The 18,064-nt window shown below is 45.8% G+C and overlaps 1 protein-coding gene across 1 annotated transcript in view; it reads left to right on the top strand.

The window, feature by feature from the left end:
• Positions 1-18,064, top strand: part of efnb3b (ephrin-B3b) — a 77,232-nt gene that overhangs the window by 58,042 nt on the left and 1,126 nt on the right. Inside the window, exons 3-5 of the mRNA XM_086197532.1 lie at positions 10,661-10,753; positions 13,642-13,701; positions 16,488-18,064. The exon at positions 16,488-18,064 is cut by the window's right edge and continues 1,126 nt beyond it. Of these exons, the coding sequence (XP_086053658.1) occupies positions 10,661-10,753; positions 13,642-13,701; positions 16,488-16,924 (590 nt within the window). The 3' untranslated portion in view covers positions 16,925-18,064. The remainder of the gene's footprint in view (positions 1-10,660; positions 10,754-13,641; positions 13,702-16,487) is intronic.

Here is an 18,064-nt window from a genome sequence, read left to right as displayed (position 1 = left end):
AAATACCAGCCAGTAAATGAATCCAAAAATAGTTGAACAAGCTGCGAGAGTCAAACTGTATTCTCAGAGCTCCCTAAACAATATTATGCCAAATTTTGCAACAATATCTCCATCGTCTAGAAGTCACCACTCGCAACAAAGTTGACTCAAAGTCACTTATATTAAAAAAATCTGACAGCTCTTTGTCCCAACTGGAAGTTCTGACTTCTAATAGATGCAGTGTTTCATCAGTTTGTTGTTCTTGTCGAAGGCTTCATATCCTGTGGCAGCGCGGGACACACGCGGCGAGGGTCGCCTCCTCCACGTCTTGAGCGTCTTGTGGCTTGCTGCCAACGCTGTAATCCTGCAATGACAGACAATGTCACAGTTCTGCCTGAGAGGAAGCCCCTTACAAAGAGTTGGACGGCAGGAAGGCGGCAAACATAAAGGCAATAATTGAAAGGAGAGCGAGAGGAATATGTTGTAGAGGTGGGAACGCTGGAGCTACTGGAGGAGAGACTGATTGCTGCGACAGACGGATTTTTTTCTCCCCCCCCCCCCCCCGCCTCCTGTGTGATGAAAGTGTGACAAAGTGACAGGAGATGTGAAAGTGGAAGTTAGGCGTCTCCTGTTTTCCTCTTCACTGCACTGACTTCAGGCGTAAATTGAAACAGTATATCAGACTAATGTGAGCTTTTATTTAGAGATGGTGTGTAGTCCTGTGTGTGTGTGTGTGTGTGTGTGTGTGAGTACATGGGTTGCCTTTATTGGATGTCATGGATAAAGAGTAGAAGGGCAAATGGATGGATGGATGGATGAATTAATGCAGGAGAAGGAGACGTCCCATCCGTGCCGTAAGTCAGAGCCGCGCTATCCTGCTACCTGTGCTGCGTCAACCCCCTCCAACTGGTTCTGGAAGCAGGTGTAGGAGAGTGAGGTCACGAGAGCCAACCCCCAAACATGGCAGAGCAGAAAAAAAAAAACCCCATCTGATGGAAATGGGATGTGACAGGTTCTCAGTGAGCTTCATTTTTGTTAATTCAGTGTTGAGACACAAACAGCACAGCAACATCTGTACATCTAAAATCATCACTGCTGATCAAAACACTTGAAGGCTGCGCAAGTATCAAAAAGTGCTAATGGCTTCTTTAAATGTCAGGAGACAGCAACTGTTCTGCCACACATGGGAGGGAGTGTGTCTTGTTTACTTCACAAATTTCCTCTTCAGAACATCGTGTATATTCCTTTCTCCCTGCCGACAACATTACAGTACACAGGGAGAGACTTCGCCGAGGTTCTTTATGCAACAAAAAGAAGCCAGAAAGGAAGAAGGAGTAAAAGAGTAAGTGATGGACTTGGCTAGTTTAACCCAGATCCAGGACGCCGTGGGAGGAGTGGACAACCAGAGGTGTTTCGTTTTTATTCTGGGAGCGGCTTGGGAATAAGAGAGGCTGGGAAAAAAAAACACACGAACAAAAAGCAGGAGAGACAGCGGGGAGGAACGATGAGGGCTGGCGCTGACCCATTTCTCCAGGCCTCCAATCTAGTGGCTGATATAATGGAGAAAGAACGGCTACCCACGTGCACACGCAAACCGTACGATGGACACGCACGGACAGACACCGGCAGACAAGGACAAACACACACACACACACACACACACACACACACACACACACACACACACACAGATTCATGACTGCGTGGCTACGCTGGCTTCACCTCAGCCGGCACTGGAAAATATCCCAGTCAAACGCGACCGTGAACTCCGCCAGCCGTCTCCGTTACCTCAGCCTCCTTTTCTGCGGCCCTGCCGGCGCTGGGAGTGCGTTACATACTGAGCTGCATCTTAAAAGGCTTTGCATGCCTTTTTAAAAGCCTTGGGAAAATAAATCAGTGCAGTAGAAGTCACTCAGGGATTCACTGATAAGTAGTCATTGAAGTATTCATTCAATATGCAAGAAGGTCCACTCAGAGGTGCACTTGACAGGGATTGCAGGGATAGCAGTTTCTAGTAGGTTTGTGGAAGTTAACAGAGGGATACTCCAAACACACACACACACACACACACACACACGCACAATGCCCTTGCTGCCCCGGGACGGGAACATTGACCCAGTTGTAAGGAACATTGGTCGTGACTGTCCTACATGGCTAGCACTTTACTGACATTACACAAGGCTCATCCACCCAGTCACTAGGCTTCCTTTTTAATGGCCCTGCGCCATCTTTTACTTTTGCTTTTTTTCTTTGCTCTCTCGCTTTGTGCCCGACTGTGTCTTGTGGTCTGTGATGCACGGCTACGCTCTGCCGGTCACATTTATGTGCCGTGGACTTATTACCTTTGCTTGGCTATGATTTGTGTCTTGTCATCTGATTAAGGCAGGATGAATGGGATGAAATCTGCCTCTGTGTTTATGCTAACTGATGACCTTATTTATGCTGCTCGCCACCCCCACCTCGCCACCCCCCATCTCACCCTATATCTCCTATAGCGGATGTAAGCGGCTTTAGAAGCATGTGCGCACATCCTTTATTGATGCGCAGAGATGATTAACACAACGATAGCACACATTGACAGTGACATACACACATGTTCGTGACCTTTGCACATGAGACATTGGATGTAGAAGAATGCACAAACAAGGTCAGACACACATACTGCCACCCACACACACACACACACACACACACACACACACACACACACACACACACACACACACATGTATCAAAAACATGACAGGATTATCAGTATGACACCAGCAGTGCCGTCTCTCAAACCATGATAGTCAAATAACAGTATGACAGAAAACAGCAGCATTTTCTGTCCTGCAGCAACCGACTCTTTGCCTCAGAACTAAACCATAAAATGGCAGCAGATGTGTCACAAGCAATCAGACTCTTCCTCTCAGCGGCGTGCATTTGTGTGTGTGTGTGTGTGTGTGCTTGCCAGATTTGAAGATCAGGTGCATTCCCTACTCTAGTCCTCCTTTTTGGAATCTCATGTGGAGGCTGCTGTGCCATGGCCCAGTTTGGTGTGTGTGTGTTTGTGTGTGCGTGCACGTTCTGTTGCTGGAGGTTAATACAATGTGATTCTGAGTCGCCTTCCCTCCAAGTGCACAGGACGTTGAAAGACAGAGATGGAGAGAGATAGAGAGAGAGGTACAAGGGTTAATTGTAATAAAGGGATAGAAAATAAATAACTGCTGTGAAGGCAAGCAATGACACTGAGATAATTTCCCTGTTTGTGTGTGTGTGTGTGTGTGTGTGTGCGTGTGTGCGTGTATATAGTGTGTATATATGTTTGGAGGTAACCGTGTCTCGAGGCATGTGTGAAATTGGGGGCTTTGCATGAGATTCCTCTCTAGAATGTATGTGTGTGTGTGTGTGTGTGTGTGTGTGTGTGTGTGTGTGTGTGTGTGCGCGCGCGCGCGCGTTTTTTTTGTCAGCATGTGACACATCATGTGAGTTTCAACCTGTGACCATGACTTGGCTCCTAACATGTCCAGGTCCTTTCACACACAAAATCACACGCTGAAGCTCGTAGGAAAGCGGCTGAGTGACGTCATCGCATTTATTCTCATTCAAGCACATTTTGACCGAAACTGCATACTTTTAAAATCACATTATTACAGTACCCAAAATGATGGAAATTTAATTTTGTCGCAAGCAGAAAGGAGCTTTATTTTGTTAATGCACTGAAGAGCAATTTGATTTATCGGGCTATTTGACTATTGCCTGGGTCAAGATAGTAAAATCACTAAAAAAACAGACTCGGGAATGTCAAGCGGTAACCATAGAAACCTCGAGTTTCCTAAATGTCAGCCACAAAACTGCATCAGCAGTCAAAACAATGTGGATGTTTTTGTTGTTTAACAAGACATCTTTTCCCACTTTCGCATTACCTCATGTGACACTCATACTTGTCCCGTCTCTAAACCGCATACATACCATCCAGTCACCGTGCAACAGAGGCGCCAAACATGCAGGCGTCTTTGTCTTTTCCGTGTTTGTAGCTTTGCCCCATTTGTGTGGATGAAGTGTTACCACAACACCGTCAACAGAGGACCTTTGTCTGCAACAATAGAACAGAAATCCAGCACTCTTTGCAGACAAAAAAAAACAACTTCATGCTGCGCTGGAAGAAGTAGCGTGTTGTGTTTTTTTGGAGGTGGAATGCGAATGAAAATAATATTCAATGAGTGGTTTTTTTTTGTGTTTTTTTTAAGGGGGAGCTAAAATAAAGCTGGTTCTGTTTCAGTACACAACTTAAAGCCTTTTCTCCTCCTTGCTACCACTGCGAGGTAATAGCTTGTGATGGCTTCGTTAATGCGTCACAGCCAGGTTATAAAAGCGCCAAGAGATTTATGAAGACGTTTTTAGTTACAGGAAATTTCGATGGTGAGATCCAGGATTTTATTTTTTTTTTTGTGGGTGGGGTGGGGTGAGATGGTTGGGGGGGGTGGATGAAGGGTGAAGGAGTGAGAGAGAATGAATCTTTCAGCTATGCCTCAAGGGAGAGGGGATCAGGTTATATGCTTTTCATCATCTAGATGACACACATGGAGCTCATAGACCCTCTGGAGAGCAAGGAATACAAATTTAAACAGGAAGGCAAAAGTAAATTTTACCATGCTGCACGCACACACACACACACACACACACACACACACACACACACACACACACACACACACACACACACGCGCATGCACACTAGTTGACCCAAGTGACAAACTTAGTTTTGTGGGTGTTTTTCTTCTTTAAGTGTGTGGCCCAAAAGCCAAACAAGTGGAACTAAAAGGAGGATTTTAGAGGCAAAGCTGCTGTGAAGCAACACATTGGTTTAGGTCGACTTACACAGATGGGAACACACTGCGCGCGCGCACACACACACACACACACACACACACACACACACACACACACACTCAAATCAGTCTAGCCTTAGCATGCGCACCAGCTTGAAGCAAAACACCCACTTGAATTTGTGTCTTTCACATTGCATTTGCACTCATGATTACTGCTTTCGTTAACCTGACACACTCCTGATGCGGCTAACATGCCATCACACACACCGGAGGCTATCAGGGTTGCGTCTGTGCCGAAGGAACATGAGACAACACACTGACATTCCCTCTTGTCTTTGTTTGCTTGTTTTTTGTCTTCTGTTTATTTTTCAATTTGCTCTTTTGCTGTGTGCCATTTTTCCTTTTTTTCCCCCCGTTTTTGTTTTTGCTCCCTTTAATCCAGCTGTCATCTGAAACGACGTTGCCACCAAAGCCTGGATGTGATACAGTCGCTAGCTGGGGCTGTTGGCCACACATGCAGCATTTCTGCACAACAGCAGCACTTAGCTTCACCTCAATCCCGCCTCTCATACAACAAAAACCTGCAATGTGAGTGATATTCATCTGTTAGGAGCCCCCTCCCCCGGCAGAAAGACTGAGTTGACCCTCCTTCCTGCCTGTGTATTATGTATCCTGTCATCTTCAAGTAAAAGATTAACCCTTGGAACCCTGCAGAAGCACTCCACAAACTCTATTATTCTCTATTGAAGTGTTTATTGCGGCGAGGCGGATCACATATCAAATAAAACCGCATGACTCGACCTTTCGGTGGATGCTACTTCCTTGCAGTTTTGAAGGTATATCAAATGTAATCATAGTTATAATATCCATCATGTTCTGCTTGTATTCTCTTTCTTTTGTTTGAAGAAATTACAGTAATTTTCTGCCAACAATACATCCCACTCTTTATAAGAAATATACTTACTTGACATTGCAACGATTCAAAGGTGATGTGTGCAAATACATTTCTCATCCGCTGATTGAATGACAAAACATCAGTGAATAAAACCAATCATTTCCAGCAGCACCTTTTTTTTCTCCCCAAATTGTTGAAACATCGAATAACCCATTATTATTCTGTTGTTGCCAAATTCTAGAAAATCCCTCCTACACAAACATAAAAAGCTGTCTCTGCTGCCAGCTTTTTATGATCCGTAAGCCACTAAGAATCTGTTTTTGCCTTGATGTAAGTATTTAAAAATACAAATGTGGTGTATGTAATGACCCAGATATGAGTTAAAAGTAAAGATAAGAGAAATCGCAGGGCTCATAAGCATTTATTTAGTCATTTTTTTGCCATCTGAAGTGGTTTGATCCAGCACTCCTCCACCAAACAAGGTAGCAATGCTGCACGGCTCTGCACTTAGCCTCCACCGCTCAGAAACTCTTAAAATATCCTGAAATACACCCCCTTAAATGTGTGTTGATGAACGAAACTCCGGCACCATATTTGTGACAAAAAAACAAACAAAACAAAAACCCTCAATTCTTGTGACTTTCAGACTGAGCTCAAATTAGAAAAATTAGCATGCACACAAAATCCCATCACTCACATTAGAAGTGAAGTGTTTTGCTGCAGGAGGCTGACTGTCACTCAGCATGTGTGTATCCACACACACACACACACACACACACAAAAAATCCCCCACAGGGCAGAGTGGGAGCGAGTGGGAGGGCAAAAAAATGAGGTCCAAGTTACGTCTTAATGCAAATGAAGTGGCTTTGCATTGTTAATGCAGAGCTGGTATCAGTCGTGACAGTGGGTGTGATGGCACCCAGGAAAGCCACAGTTCAGTTTGCTAACCGCAGCAGCAATGATGTGGGTAGAGACGAGGTTTGACCCTGCGCTGACCTTGGGAGTAACGAGTGAGACAGAGAAACTCCTGCATGGACTCCATGCCTCCTTGTGCGCGCAGCTCCGACACTGCACAGCCTGATCAAGGGTGACTGCAGTATTATTTCATTAATTAAGTTTTTCTACTTCCTCCACCTCTCCCTCCTGTCTTCCTGTTGAGCGAGGGTTCCTCTCCTCTGTCCTCTGGCGCTTCCACATCCCCCCATCACTGCTGATCATTGTCTCAATTACTCATGCCTCCCCTGTCTGCTGCTTTCTCTCCTGTTGCCCCCCCTCCCCTCCTCTTATCTCATCCCAAATACTCCCTACTCTCTATGCTCCCCATCGCGAGGTGGGGAAGATTTCCTGCATCTCTCCATCGCTCTCCCTCTCATCACTGTCTCTCATCAGGATTTCACAGATTGTTTCTACCTTGATGATATCAAACCCCCCCCCCCCACACACACACACCCCTCCCTCAAAGTGCAAGAAATTGTGCAGCATTTTCAGTGTTTAGCGGCGGAGGTTGGGAGGGAATATTTCAAGGACAAAGGAGCTGTGATCTCTTTGTTCCTGTGAAAATGTGATTCACAGAAATAGAGGCACCTGTTACACGTCTAATGGATTTAAGAGGATTCAAAACAAAAATGGCCTCGCTGATATTTGTGACCTGTTGATTATGATGTTAAAGAAATAGCTTGCATTTGCAAAATCACACTTCTCCTGCTGTATCTCCCTCTTCTTTGTATCCATTACCGCTCCACTTTTCCATAATGGAGACATTAGAGTCTTTTCCCTCTCCGCTATCAATCATGTCATTTAAACTCTTTCTTTACTTTCTGTTTTTAACTCCCCCCTCCCCCCTCCCTCGTTCTGAGCCCCCCTGGGCTCTTCCCTCTCTCCACGGGGCGCTGGGTCATCTCTATCCTCTCACATTGTCTTCTGTCGCCATCATATCATCAACAGCTTGTCACAGGCAATCAGTCTCCGTTCCTCACTCCCCTACAGAGCCTCATCCTCCTCTTTTCCTCATCTTCCTCACCTCTCTCATCTCCCGTCACCTTCCTTTCCCCCTTTGTGTGTCAGGAGTTATTACGCTGAGACATCTTAGTCCTCTCAGGACCAGTTGATTGTATTAACGACTTCCCTTGTTCCTGTAATCAGATGCATTCAGCCCTGCAGCCCTCTGGCATCCAAGATCTCTCCAATCACCTTCTTATTTTGACATTTTTGACTCCTTTCAACAGGGCAAACGGTGATGTGTCAAACTCGCCGTCATCCTCTGCTGTCCAGTCCGTCTCATCGTCATTCCATTTATTTTGATACCGTTAATCCTCTCACAGAACAAGTGAAAACAACAGTAATTCATTTTCTTTTGCTGCTCATAATCCACTGTCTCACGTTTACCTGAATGACACCCAGACGATATCAAACATATGTTTCAATGACACAAATAGCAATGGGGGAACTGCAGAACTTGAATGTTAAATGTTGCACGTTTCTCCCAAACGGGAATTTCACTACACAACAGCGCAGACAAATGCATCAACTTCAATCAAACGTTCCTTCTATATCCTGTCATCCGTCGCCGTCTCATACTGCTGTTCGGCTTGACCTCCGCCTGTTTTTCTCCTCCTCCTGCTTTCACACTCTGCATCCTGCAGCGATGGAAGGAGGGAGAGAGGGAGGTGTTAGAAGGAAAGCTGTGCCTTTTTCACACCTCCCTTTCTCCCTCTCTCTCTTCATCTCCCTGCTTCCCCACCGACAGGCTAATCTATTGCGTGAAGAAAGTTTTTTTTTTTTTTTTAAATATATTTTTTAGGATGACAAGTTGATGGACAAATACGGATTGGCAGGTGGTGTGTGTGTGTGTGTGTGTGTGTGTGTGTGTGTGTGTGTGTGTGTGTGCACGCGCTCGCGTTTGGGTGGTCGGTGGAGGGAGGAAGAATATGTTGACGGTCACGTCGGTCCTCCCATCAACTCGAGCTAACGGCCGACACAAAAGGCAGTGAGTTTGAGTGATGACTGAAGAGTTGTCGCTCCTCTTTTTGCTGTTTTCTGTCTCTGCATCTCCATATTTCCATCCCTTCACTCGTATTCCCTCCATCTTAATTCCCTGTTTTTCTCTGCCCCTCCATCACCCTCTTTGACCTGCAGACCAGTGAACTTTAATGCATTCACTGGCATGCTTTTAGATAAGTGTACCAGAAACTTATGCACACACACGTACTCTCTCTCTCTCTCTCTCGCTCGCTCTCTCTCACACACACACACACACACACACACGCGCGCTTAAATCGTCACCACAGAGAGACTCCTGTTTGATTTCTGAGTCAGACTCTGGCGCTGATCACGATAAAATGCTTCATTTAAGGCGATCAATGATTATTGATCATTTTTAATTAAAGACCAGGAGAAAAAAAGAAAGGTTGGCTTCACTTCTAGGTTTTTCAAAGCACATGGCAAATATCACTTTTCTGAGGCACCCAATGAAAAAGTAAAAAATGCAAGTCGACTTCAAGGCAATTTAGGCTTTGAGCAAAATTCAAATATAATATATGATATACTTCAATATTTTAAAACCTGTTAATAGTTCACGCGTCTATCTTGTGTTTCACTGATGACAAAGGTGTGAGGATGCTGCTCTGTAGCTGTGCACCGCTATTGTTTAAAGATGAGAGCTTCCATTCCGTCGTCCTCTCTCGCGCGGGTCTTTTTTTTTTAATGTCAGATTTGCAATTTACCCATTCAGTCGCTGCACATCAACCATTTACTTGTTTATTTCATCCCTGCACTATTGATATGGATTCCCCTCTAACCTCTTTCTCACCTATTCAGCACAGCACCATTCTGTCTGTATGTGTACAGCTCACAGTGTGTTTTGGGTTCCTTTATACAGGGACAATAAAGTTCCTGTTCTGAACATGGAATGGGGAAAAAAAACAGATACAAGACAAGACATAATACAAGACAATAATAGAAGAATAAATATTGTGATCTTGACTTGACATGCACTGAATAAATGATACTAGCAGGGTAAAGGTTAAGGTGAGCTGACGAATCGGCGGGCTGTTGTGGAAACACACCAGCTGCTGCGTAGCTGCTGGCTGTCGTGACTGCTGACACGCGTGTGCTGGCTGATCTATCCAGGGTGCTGTTTTCCTGCTCGGGACTGTTTGAAACGCCTCTCACACCATCGTCATCTGATATCTGTGAGCTGACGTGTTGTTTTTATTTTCTTGTTTGTTCTTCATTCCTCCCTCGTCTGCTTGCGTCACTCCTCGGCAGCCATCTTGCTTCCAAGCTGTACTTTTCTGTCACGACGTGGTTTCGACTCAACTCTGCTTTGGTTATGACACTATATTTCTCCTGCGTTTATTTAATCATATAATTTTTCAGTGTAATAAAAGCTTAACAGCTTAAAAATGCATGTTAAATCCATCAGCTCCTGTAATTCAAATTACAACATTCTCTTTTAATTAGTTTAATTATAATGTAAGAGTCTCTATATTAATCAGGTCCAGTTTATACAAAGGGGTTTGTGTCTCAGGGGTGCCATTTTATTTCACATACACTCTTGATTGGATTACCATCCTTTTCTTCCATCAGCCAATCTAGATTACCCCCCTCTCCCGCTATTTCTCCAGCCCGGACAGCAATTGCGGTTATCTGAAAGCGGTTGAGACCACGCAGCGCTGCGGGGGTGTTAATGAATTCCAGCGGGCTGTTAAATGATGTGTTATTAAAGTCTCGCGGCCTCGTAGTTTGACATTTTAGAGATTCTGGTGTAGTTTTAAACCGCTGCCTCTGCTAATGTCACTCACCGACTGTCTGGAATGGTTGACCATGTGAATAGAAGTTATTGTTGGCGTCAGCTGAAGAGTGAGTTTGTGTGGTTTAACTAATGGCTGTCCATTATATACACATGTACGTGTGTGTGTATACCACCCTTCTACTTGACTAATTATGTAATTTTGTGTTTCCATCCCTGCAGCTACGTCAGATGGGACGCGCCAAGGTCTGGATAGCATGAGAGGCGGAGTGTGTGCCACACAAGGCATGAAGGTGGTCCTGAAAGTGGGGCAGAGTAAGTCCTCTTCCTCTCTCGCCGTGTTGTCTCTCACACACACTCAGGCACCCACACATGAGCTCACCCATCTGTCCACCACACACTCCTTTTCTCCATCCCTCGCTCACTCATAAACACATTGTTATTCATGCAGCTCACACCATCACTCACTAACCAAACAGTATGACACACACACACACACACACACACACACACACACACACACACACACACACGCGCGCTGGCTCCAGTCCACCACATCATCTCTCATCTGTATAGTATACAGTGTCATTATTGCATCTTATCTGACATGCAACACCCTTTCACTGTTATCTCTCTTATCTTATGTACACACACACACACACACACACACACACACATACACGCACATACACACACACTCATGCACACAAACCTTGCTTCTTTGTGTGAGTGTGTTCTCACTGAGCATATTAGTGCTTGCTAAGTGGTGAGAACAGCAGAGAAGTACTGGATCAGTCAGCTTTAATGAGTCCTGTTGACTCCCCATCTCACTGTATCGTTGAACTACAACTGATTCAAGCTGCACACACACACACACACACACACACGCTCACACAAATCCTTTCACGATACATCAGAGACATGAACACACACATGCAAGGACATGAGTACATACATAAGGAAACACACACGTCCCCCCACAGCAAACCTGCAAGCCAGAGCAGGATAACTAAATGAGTCCATTCAGAGGTAAAGCACACAGTCAGTGATTTTTAATGACTCGTAGCCGCGCGCACTTGTAATTTGTTTGGTAGATATTCTACAGTAATGACCCTCACATAGAGGCTTTTCAAAAAAAGCAGCAGCAAGCATTTTTACTGACCTGTGCTTTCCTACCTATAATAGGCACCTGTCCTTCACACGACCCCCACCCCCACCCCCAACCCACCCTTGAACACACACACACACACACACACACACACACACACACACACACACACACACACACACACACACACACACACACACGCACACACGTTCATTTCTATTTCATTGGCCTGTCTGGTGTTATCAGGCTATGTGTGTTGTTGGTGCTCTTCAGTAAAGAGCTACAGTATGTGGCGCTGCTGTGTCGCTATCAGCCCGTAGCATCAGCGTAGTCAGCTCACCACAATAAAACCACACACACACACACACACACACACAAAACACGCACGCACACACACACACACACACACACACACACACACACACACACACACACACTCTTCTCCCCGTGCTCTGGAATATTCCTTCTTCACACGCACACACAAACATGGTTGGGCACCAAGCACCAAACTCGTTACAGTACCAATTTAAGTCAAATTTATTCAGTGCAAAACTTTGATGAGATCTGAGATGGCAGGGCACAACCATGTGACATCACCCTGGCAACACACTTGACACTCAAGTGTGGTTCACTTGTACATTCAAACAACGCTTTCCACAATAAGTGGGATGCAAAATGCAGAAGTGTGTCATGGTGACACAGCTTACCTGCGGAAACGCAAGGTCTAAAAGCTGCGGAGTGACACGCCCCAGTAGTGGGCCTGCAAGTACGAACTGGGCTCCTGCATGCAACCCCTCTGTCATGAATAACACGTATCTTTCTTATTTTCTCATGATAACATCTTCACCTTTTTACTCTCCTTGTTGCGTCCTTCCTCTTTTCTTTGTTGTCCTTCCACGTGCTCTATCACTTCATCTGCCTTTTTTGTCTTTTTCATTGCACGCTTCCTTGTCAAATTCCCCTTCTCCCTGTCCTCATCACCCCCCTTTCACTTGCATGCTGCTCCCTCTCAATCCCCTCTGTTATTTTCTCTTTTTCTTTGTCTTTCCATCTTATCTGCGATGTGTCTGAAAGGTCACGTCTGTGTTGTTTGTCATCTAAATAAGCGGCGTGCAGCCTGGTGGTGATCTCTGATGAGATATGGTGCTGAGCGCTGCTCCGAGGAACACACAGGCGCACACTTGCACCTTTGCCCCATGCACAAACATTGACCTGTCTTTTCTTATTTTATTCTTTATCTATCCTGCTTGCTTTCTGTCTTTGTCACAAGCGCGCACACTCACAAATACCTGCCTTCACCAGCGCTGCTGACCACACGGCAGTTCCTATTGATCCAGACAGCATCGCCCTAACTTGTGTTTGGTCATCTGTCACCTGGGAACCGCCAGCCAACAGCCTTCCATGTCTCTAAATGTCAGTCAGTATAGGTTGATGCAGGCTGTGCATGTACACACACCACAATATGCAGTATGTGCAGTTTAATGCATTGACGCCCCATCATCATAGCTTTTTTCCTCTCCTCTGCTGCTGCAATGACCCATAACACTTTATTTTTAAAACATTGCACATACTATATCGCTATCTATTCCGACATAAAACTCTTGTAGCTTACTGTCGGCCAGATGGCTCCGAATCAAACAAAATTTTCTTTTTCAGTATTGAGGAGTGTGACTTCCGTTGCAGCTTCATATGTGTGTGTGCGCACATGTGCGTGATTGTCACATAAATGCACTTTAATGCCGCCGCCATTACTGGGGGCTTGCTAGACAGATGGCCTGATTTAGCGACTACAGATTACACGCCGTTATGGCCTCGTGTAAAGTCATTCTGGCCAAAACAACAAAACGGCCTCTCTTTAGTTTCCCATTCAAACAAATGAAAAAGTGTTCATGGACAGCACATTGAAGCTCAATCAATATACGCTCTGCTAGAACAGGAACAGAAGGGATGGAAGCCTTTATTAAAGCTTTTCTGTTTCCTTCCCCTTCTGGCAGCCTCCCTCTTTGCTAATGTTACTTATTGGTTGCAAGTCTTGTAGAGAGTTGATATTTTTTTGCAATTCTGCTCATATTCCATGCTTATTTTCCCTCCACAGGCCCATATGGGCTCCCTCCGAAGAAGGAGCCTGCGGGACGCTCTACCAACAGAAACTCAGGTGAGCAGGAGGCCAAATGGAGATAATCCACCGAGGATCTATTCACAAAATGGATGTAGGGAATAAGCAAAGACTTGTAGAAAAGCAATGAGGAGAGAGAGAGAGAGAGAGAGTGAGAGGGAAGGGGAGGAGGCGACAGATGGAGAATGTGCAGTGGTGACATCTGTGGATCTCTCCATTTAATTCCATGTCTTTTTCTCTCTATCCTTCCCCTCCTCGTCTCTCTGCCTGGCCCTCTGAGCTAAGTGCCGCAGGCAGGGAATGGATGGCTAATAGCTACGTTGGGAGAAGGACTAGAAAAAGAAAGGGAGGAAGAGAGGGCAGCAGGAGAAAGGGCTAGACCAGCGGCGACGTTTCAGAGTTATTATTGTCATTAGATTTGTCAGCCTGCTCCCCGCGTTCAGTTGAGACAGACAGAAAGGCTGGAGTATTACAGAAAGATGAGAGAGAGAAGAAGAGACGTTGGGGAGTGATGAAATAGAGATGGGTGGAAGTGGGAGGCACATGAGGAGGGGAAAGGAAACAACAACTGAAAAGCAGAGGGGAATAGAACAAGGAGGCTGGATTCATTCTCCGTCATTCAGCGGAGGAGAAAAAACAATATTTGTTCTCAACTATGTTCATTTCACTATCAGACAAACAAAACCGGGCACACTAAAAGACTGATTTGCAACCCACACGTGAAAAAGTCTCACATCTGAAAGTATTGCTGTAACCTCCGACTTCGCTTGAGTCAGAACTTCTAAACCTCGTGTGAAAACACTCCAAAAATCCAGATAGTGGTAATGAGTCTGATTCCCGCGGCTTTGGTTGTCTCAGTTGCGTTTATCCAACTGCTGAAGAAAGGAAAACCTTTAAAAAGAAGAAACGCTTACGCGCTGTAAAGTTTTCTTATTTATTGTAGCTGAGGTTGAATGACACATGAAATAAAAGTAAGTTTGTTTTCCTCTAATGTGGATGAAGCATCCCTAACCTTTCCTCCTGCAGAAAGCCATGAAAACTAAAGTCTAAAGCAGAGCTGTATATAATTGCAGTGTCAAAGGCCCTTGTTGCATTTCACTTCCTTCTCTGTCATCAGAGCAGTTAATAAAAAAGAAAATGAGAAGAGAGAAATCCATTTATTAAAAAGAAGAACACACAAATATGATGATCTGTGGGAAGCAGCAATAAACTGCCATGAGTTACACGTCCATGATGTTCTCTTTTCATATCCTGTTGAATATATTTGTGTCGAGCTTGCTGATGAAAACATTTAGATTTATACTTAATATTTGGGGGGAAAATCTTTTGTAAATGTTGAAATACGGCTTTAATTCTAAATCTGCTGTCAAAAGGACATCAGAACATGCTGAAGGGGAACTGCTTCCTCAGGAGGAGATATTCGAAGAAGACGAAAAAAAAGGGGGCGAGTTGTGTGAGACATGATCACCGTGACTTCTCCTTTAGTTTCCGACCTGTTGAATTTCTCCTTCTGAGGTGAAATCCACCAATGAAATAGATAATAGGAGCAAAAGACGGGCTCAGCGTCTGAACTATGAATTTTAGAAAGGTGGATAGCAGGGTTGAGTGAGGAGGGGAGAGGTGGAGAGAAAAGGATATAATAAAGAGAGGCAGAGAAAAGTGGTGATCATAATGGAGATGGAGAATGAAGGATGCTGGGTTAATGGAGAGAGGAAGAAAGCCGGAGGAGGAGAAGGGAGCATAATCGACGTCCGGTATTAGCGCTTTGCTCTCAGTCAGTCCAGCACGACGGGGTGCCGAGCAAGAGGGGATGAGGTGTGCTTTCTTGCATGGTTGTGTGTGTGTGTGTGTGTCTGTACGGGTGTTTGCGTTGCTAGGCGCTGAGCTCAGAGCAAGGTAGGTCATTACCGCTACAATAAACCAAAGATAGAGAGAACCATGTTGTGAGGAAGGGGAGGGGGGGCAGGAGACAGACTGACAGGGGAGAAAGAAAGTGTTGTGTGCCAAGAATAACGATGGACCAATCCAAAGGATTTATATAACAGGAACTTGTATTACTGGCTTTAACCACTTCGCCGAACGCATCCACACGACCTGGCTCTTCTATAAACACACGCGCGCGCGCGCACACACACACACACTCCCAGACCATCACATCCACCTGCTGAGTGCTGACCCGACGTCCCGCTGAGAAAACGGTGAGCTCTGAAGCTTTCAGGCAGACACAAACTGTACAGACGGAGCGAACCGGCTGACAGACAAACAAATAAAGTGACGGATAAAAAAGACGGACGGATAGTCAAGCAGGAAGGCGGCCAGGCTGCATGAGTGTGTGGTCTGGTGGTCAGAGCGCCGCCGAGAGCTTCTCTTCATGTGGCTGGCTGTAATGCTAAGCAAATGTGGTTGTTAAGGTTAAGGAAATAGAGAGTGTTACCTTGATATATACTGTGGCTTCGCCAGGCCGTCCACCAGAGAATAGAGTGCAGAGTGCGCTCAGACTCCACGCGCATTCCTCTCCTTTTGAGATTCACGACCGTCCACTTCATCACATCAATGAACACACCACATATAAGCTTCTTTGAGATGTGCTGCATTCCGCTGGGTAAAGCTCCACGGCAGCACAGCTACACCATTACTCATGTTATTGTGGTAAAGAGCCATAAGGATTGGTATGTCTATTTAAAGGCTCATAAAAACACACATTGTGAAATCAAGCTGTGTTATTGCTTTGGTTTATTTATGATGATTAATATACAACGATAAATCAAAGGGCTAGCAGCTTGTGGTACTGTTGGATAGTGAAAGCCTTCTGTGTTGTCTTGCAGGCGGTGCAGGGAACGCCACCCAGTCTCGAGGACCCAACACCTTCGGGGGAGCAGAGGGCGGCGGGGAAAATGGGCCTCTTCAACCCTCCAACATCGCCCTCATTGCCGGAGCTGCTGGAGGCTCCGCCTTCCTTCTGCTAGTCACTGCTGTCATCTGCGTGGTTTGCTACAGGCGGCGGCATGCCAAGCACTCGGACACCCACCACCCTCCGCTGTCGCTGTCCTCTCTCACCAGCCCCAAAAGAGGAGGCGGCGGTGGCATCACCAGCTCCAACAACAACGGGTCCGAGCCGAGCGACATTATCATCCCTCTGAGGACGTCGGACTCAGCCTACTGTCCTCACTACGAGAAGGTGAGCGGGGACTACGGACACCCTGTCTACATCGTTCAGGAGATGCCGCCTCAGAGCCCGGCCAACATCTACTACAAAGTATGAGTAGGCTGCAGCTCTGGTCGCCCGAACACGCCCGCCTCCCCCTACCTGTAATCAACCAAACCCCCTCTCCAAATGAAGCCACAGCAAAGCTCGCCATCACAGCTTCCACCCTGAACCCCTTGATACGACCAGTATTGTCCCTCGGACCCCCTCTCACCGCCTGGTGAGCCCATGACCCCACTCACAGTTGTGTTTCTAGCTGAATAAACCACCCTTCCCCCATCTCACACAACTGGGCCACAAAGTGTGTGTGAAGGGCAACCTTACACAGCCCTTCTCAACAAGGCCCTCATGTATGGGCGAGAGCATCTGAGTGCCCCGTTCTTGTCAACTCAGAGCCAAACGAGTCCTGCCAGAAATTAAGAGTCGTCCCCCAAATGCCAGTGTGTCTGTGTGTGGTCACACACTCTTTTTCTAGGAGTCTGGATGGGGCATCGGGACTCCTGATGTTTTGAAAAAGAAAAAAAATGAGAAAGAAAAGGACTACAACTTAAAAAAAAAAAGGCCCATTTAGAACCGATGAACTCCTAGATGCCATACCTCCCCACCACCACTACCGCCACCCCGCCCCTCAGAGCGCCCACCAGAGCCCGGCCCCTGCCACTAACTCACCTTAGGATTCTAGTTGGTCTTCTGTCTCCTGAGTAAACAGGGGCCTCGGACTCAACCAATCAAGCAAGCCGGGGCAGCGGTCACATGACCAGGCCCAGGCCTGAGGAGGTCTGACCGTCAGATCGAGTCACGGTGACACTCAGAATCTTGTATATTTTAATAATGCGTGTGTGTGTGTGGCTGTGTGAGTGGTTAATAATTATGGCGCTGCTGCTGCTCCACATTAGACGTGTGTGTGCAGTGAGTGTGCTTCAGTACAGCAAGTTTGCATATGAGTTTGCATATGCGTGTGAGGGGTTTAGTTTGTGCGCGCGCGTGTGTGTGTACGCTTTATGTGGGAGTGAGTGTGCTTTCTTTAGACTTGTCTTAAATACCAAAACACAAAATAGTGAGCGAATATCAAAAAAGTGAGATTTTTTATCGCTATCAACACTTATAGATTATATATATGAATATCCAGTGAATAGATTTTCTGTTTTTTATTGTTTTATTATTTCTACCCACTGTTAAACAACACTTCTGTTGCTA

Source organism: Aulostomus chinensis, chromosome 24, assembly GCF_037954235.1.
Source record: "Aulostomus chinensis isolate RoL2024-O1b breed Wild chromosome 24, RoL_Achi_v1.0, whole genome shotgun sequence".
Taxonomy (NCBI): Eukaryota; Metazoa; Chordata; class Actinopteri; order Syngnathiformes; family Aulostomidae; genus Aulostomus; species Aulostomus chinensis.
The sequence above is the reverse complement of the archived record's forward strand: the minus strand, read 5'-3'. Positions and strand labels throughout refer to the sequence as shown.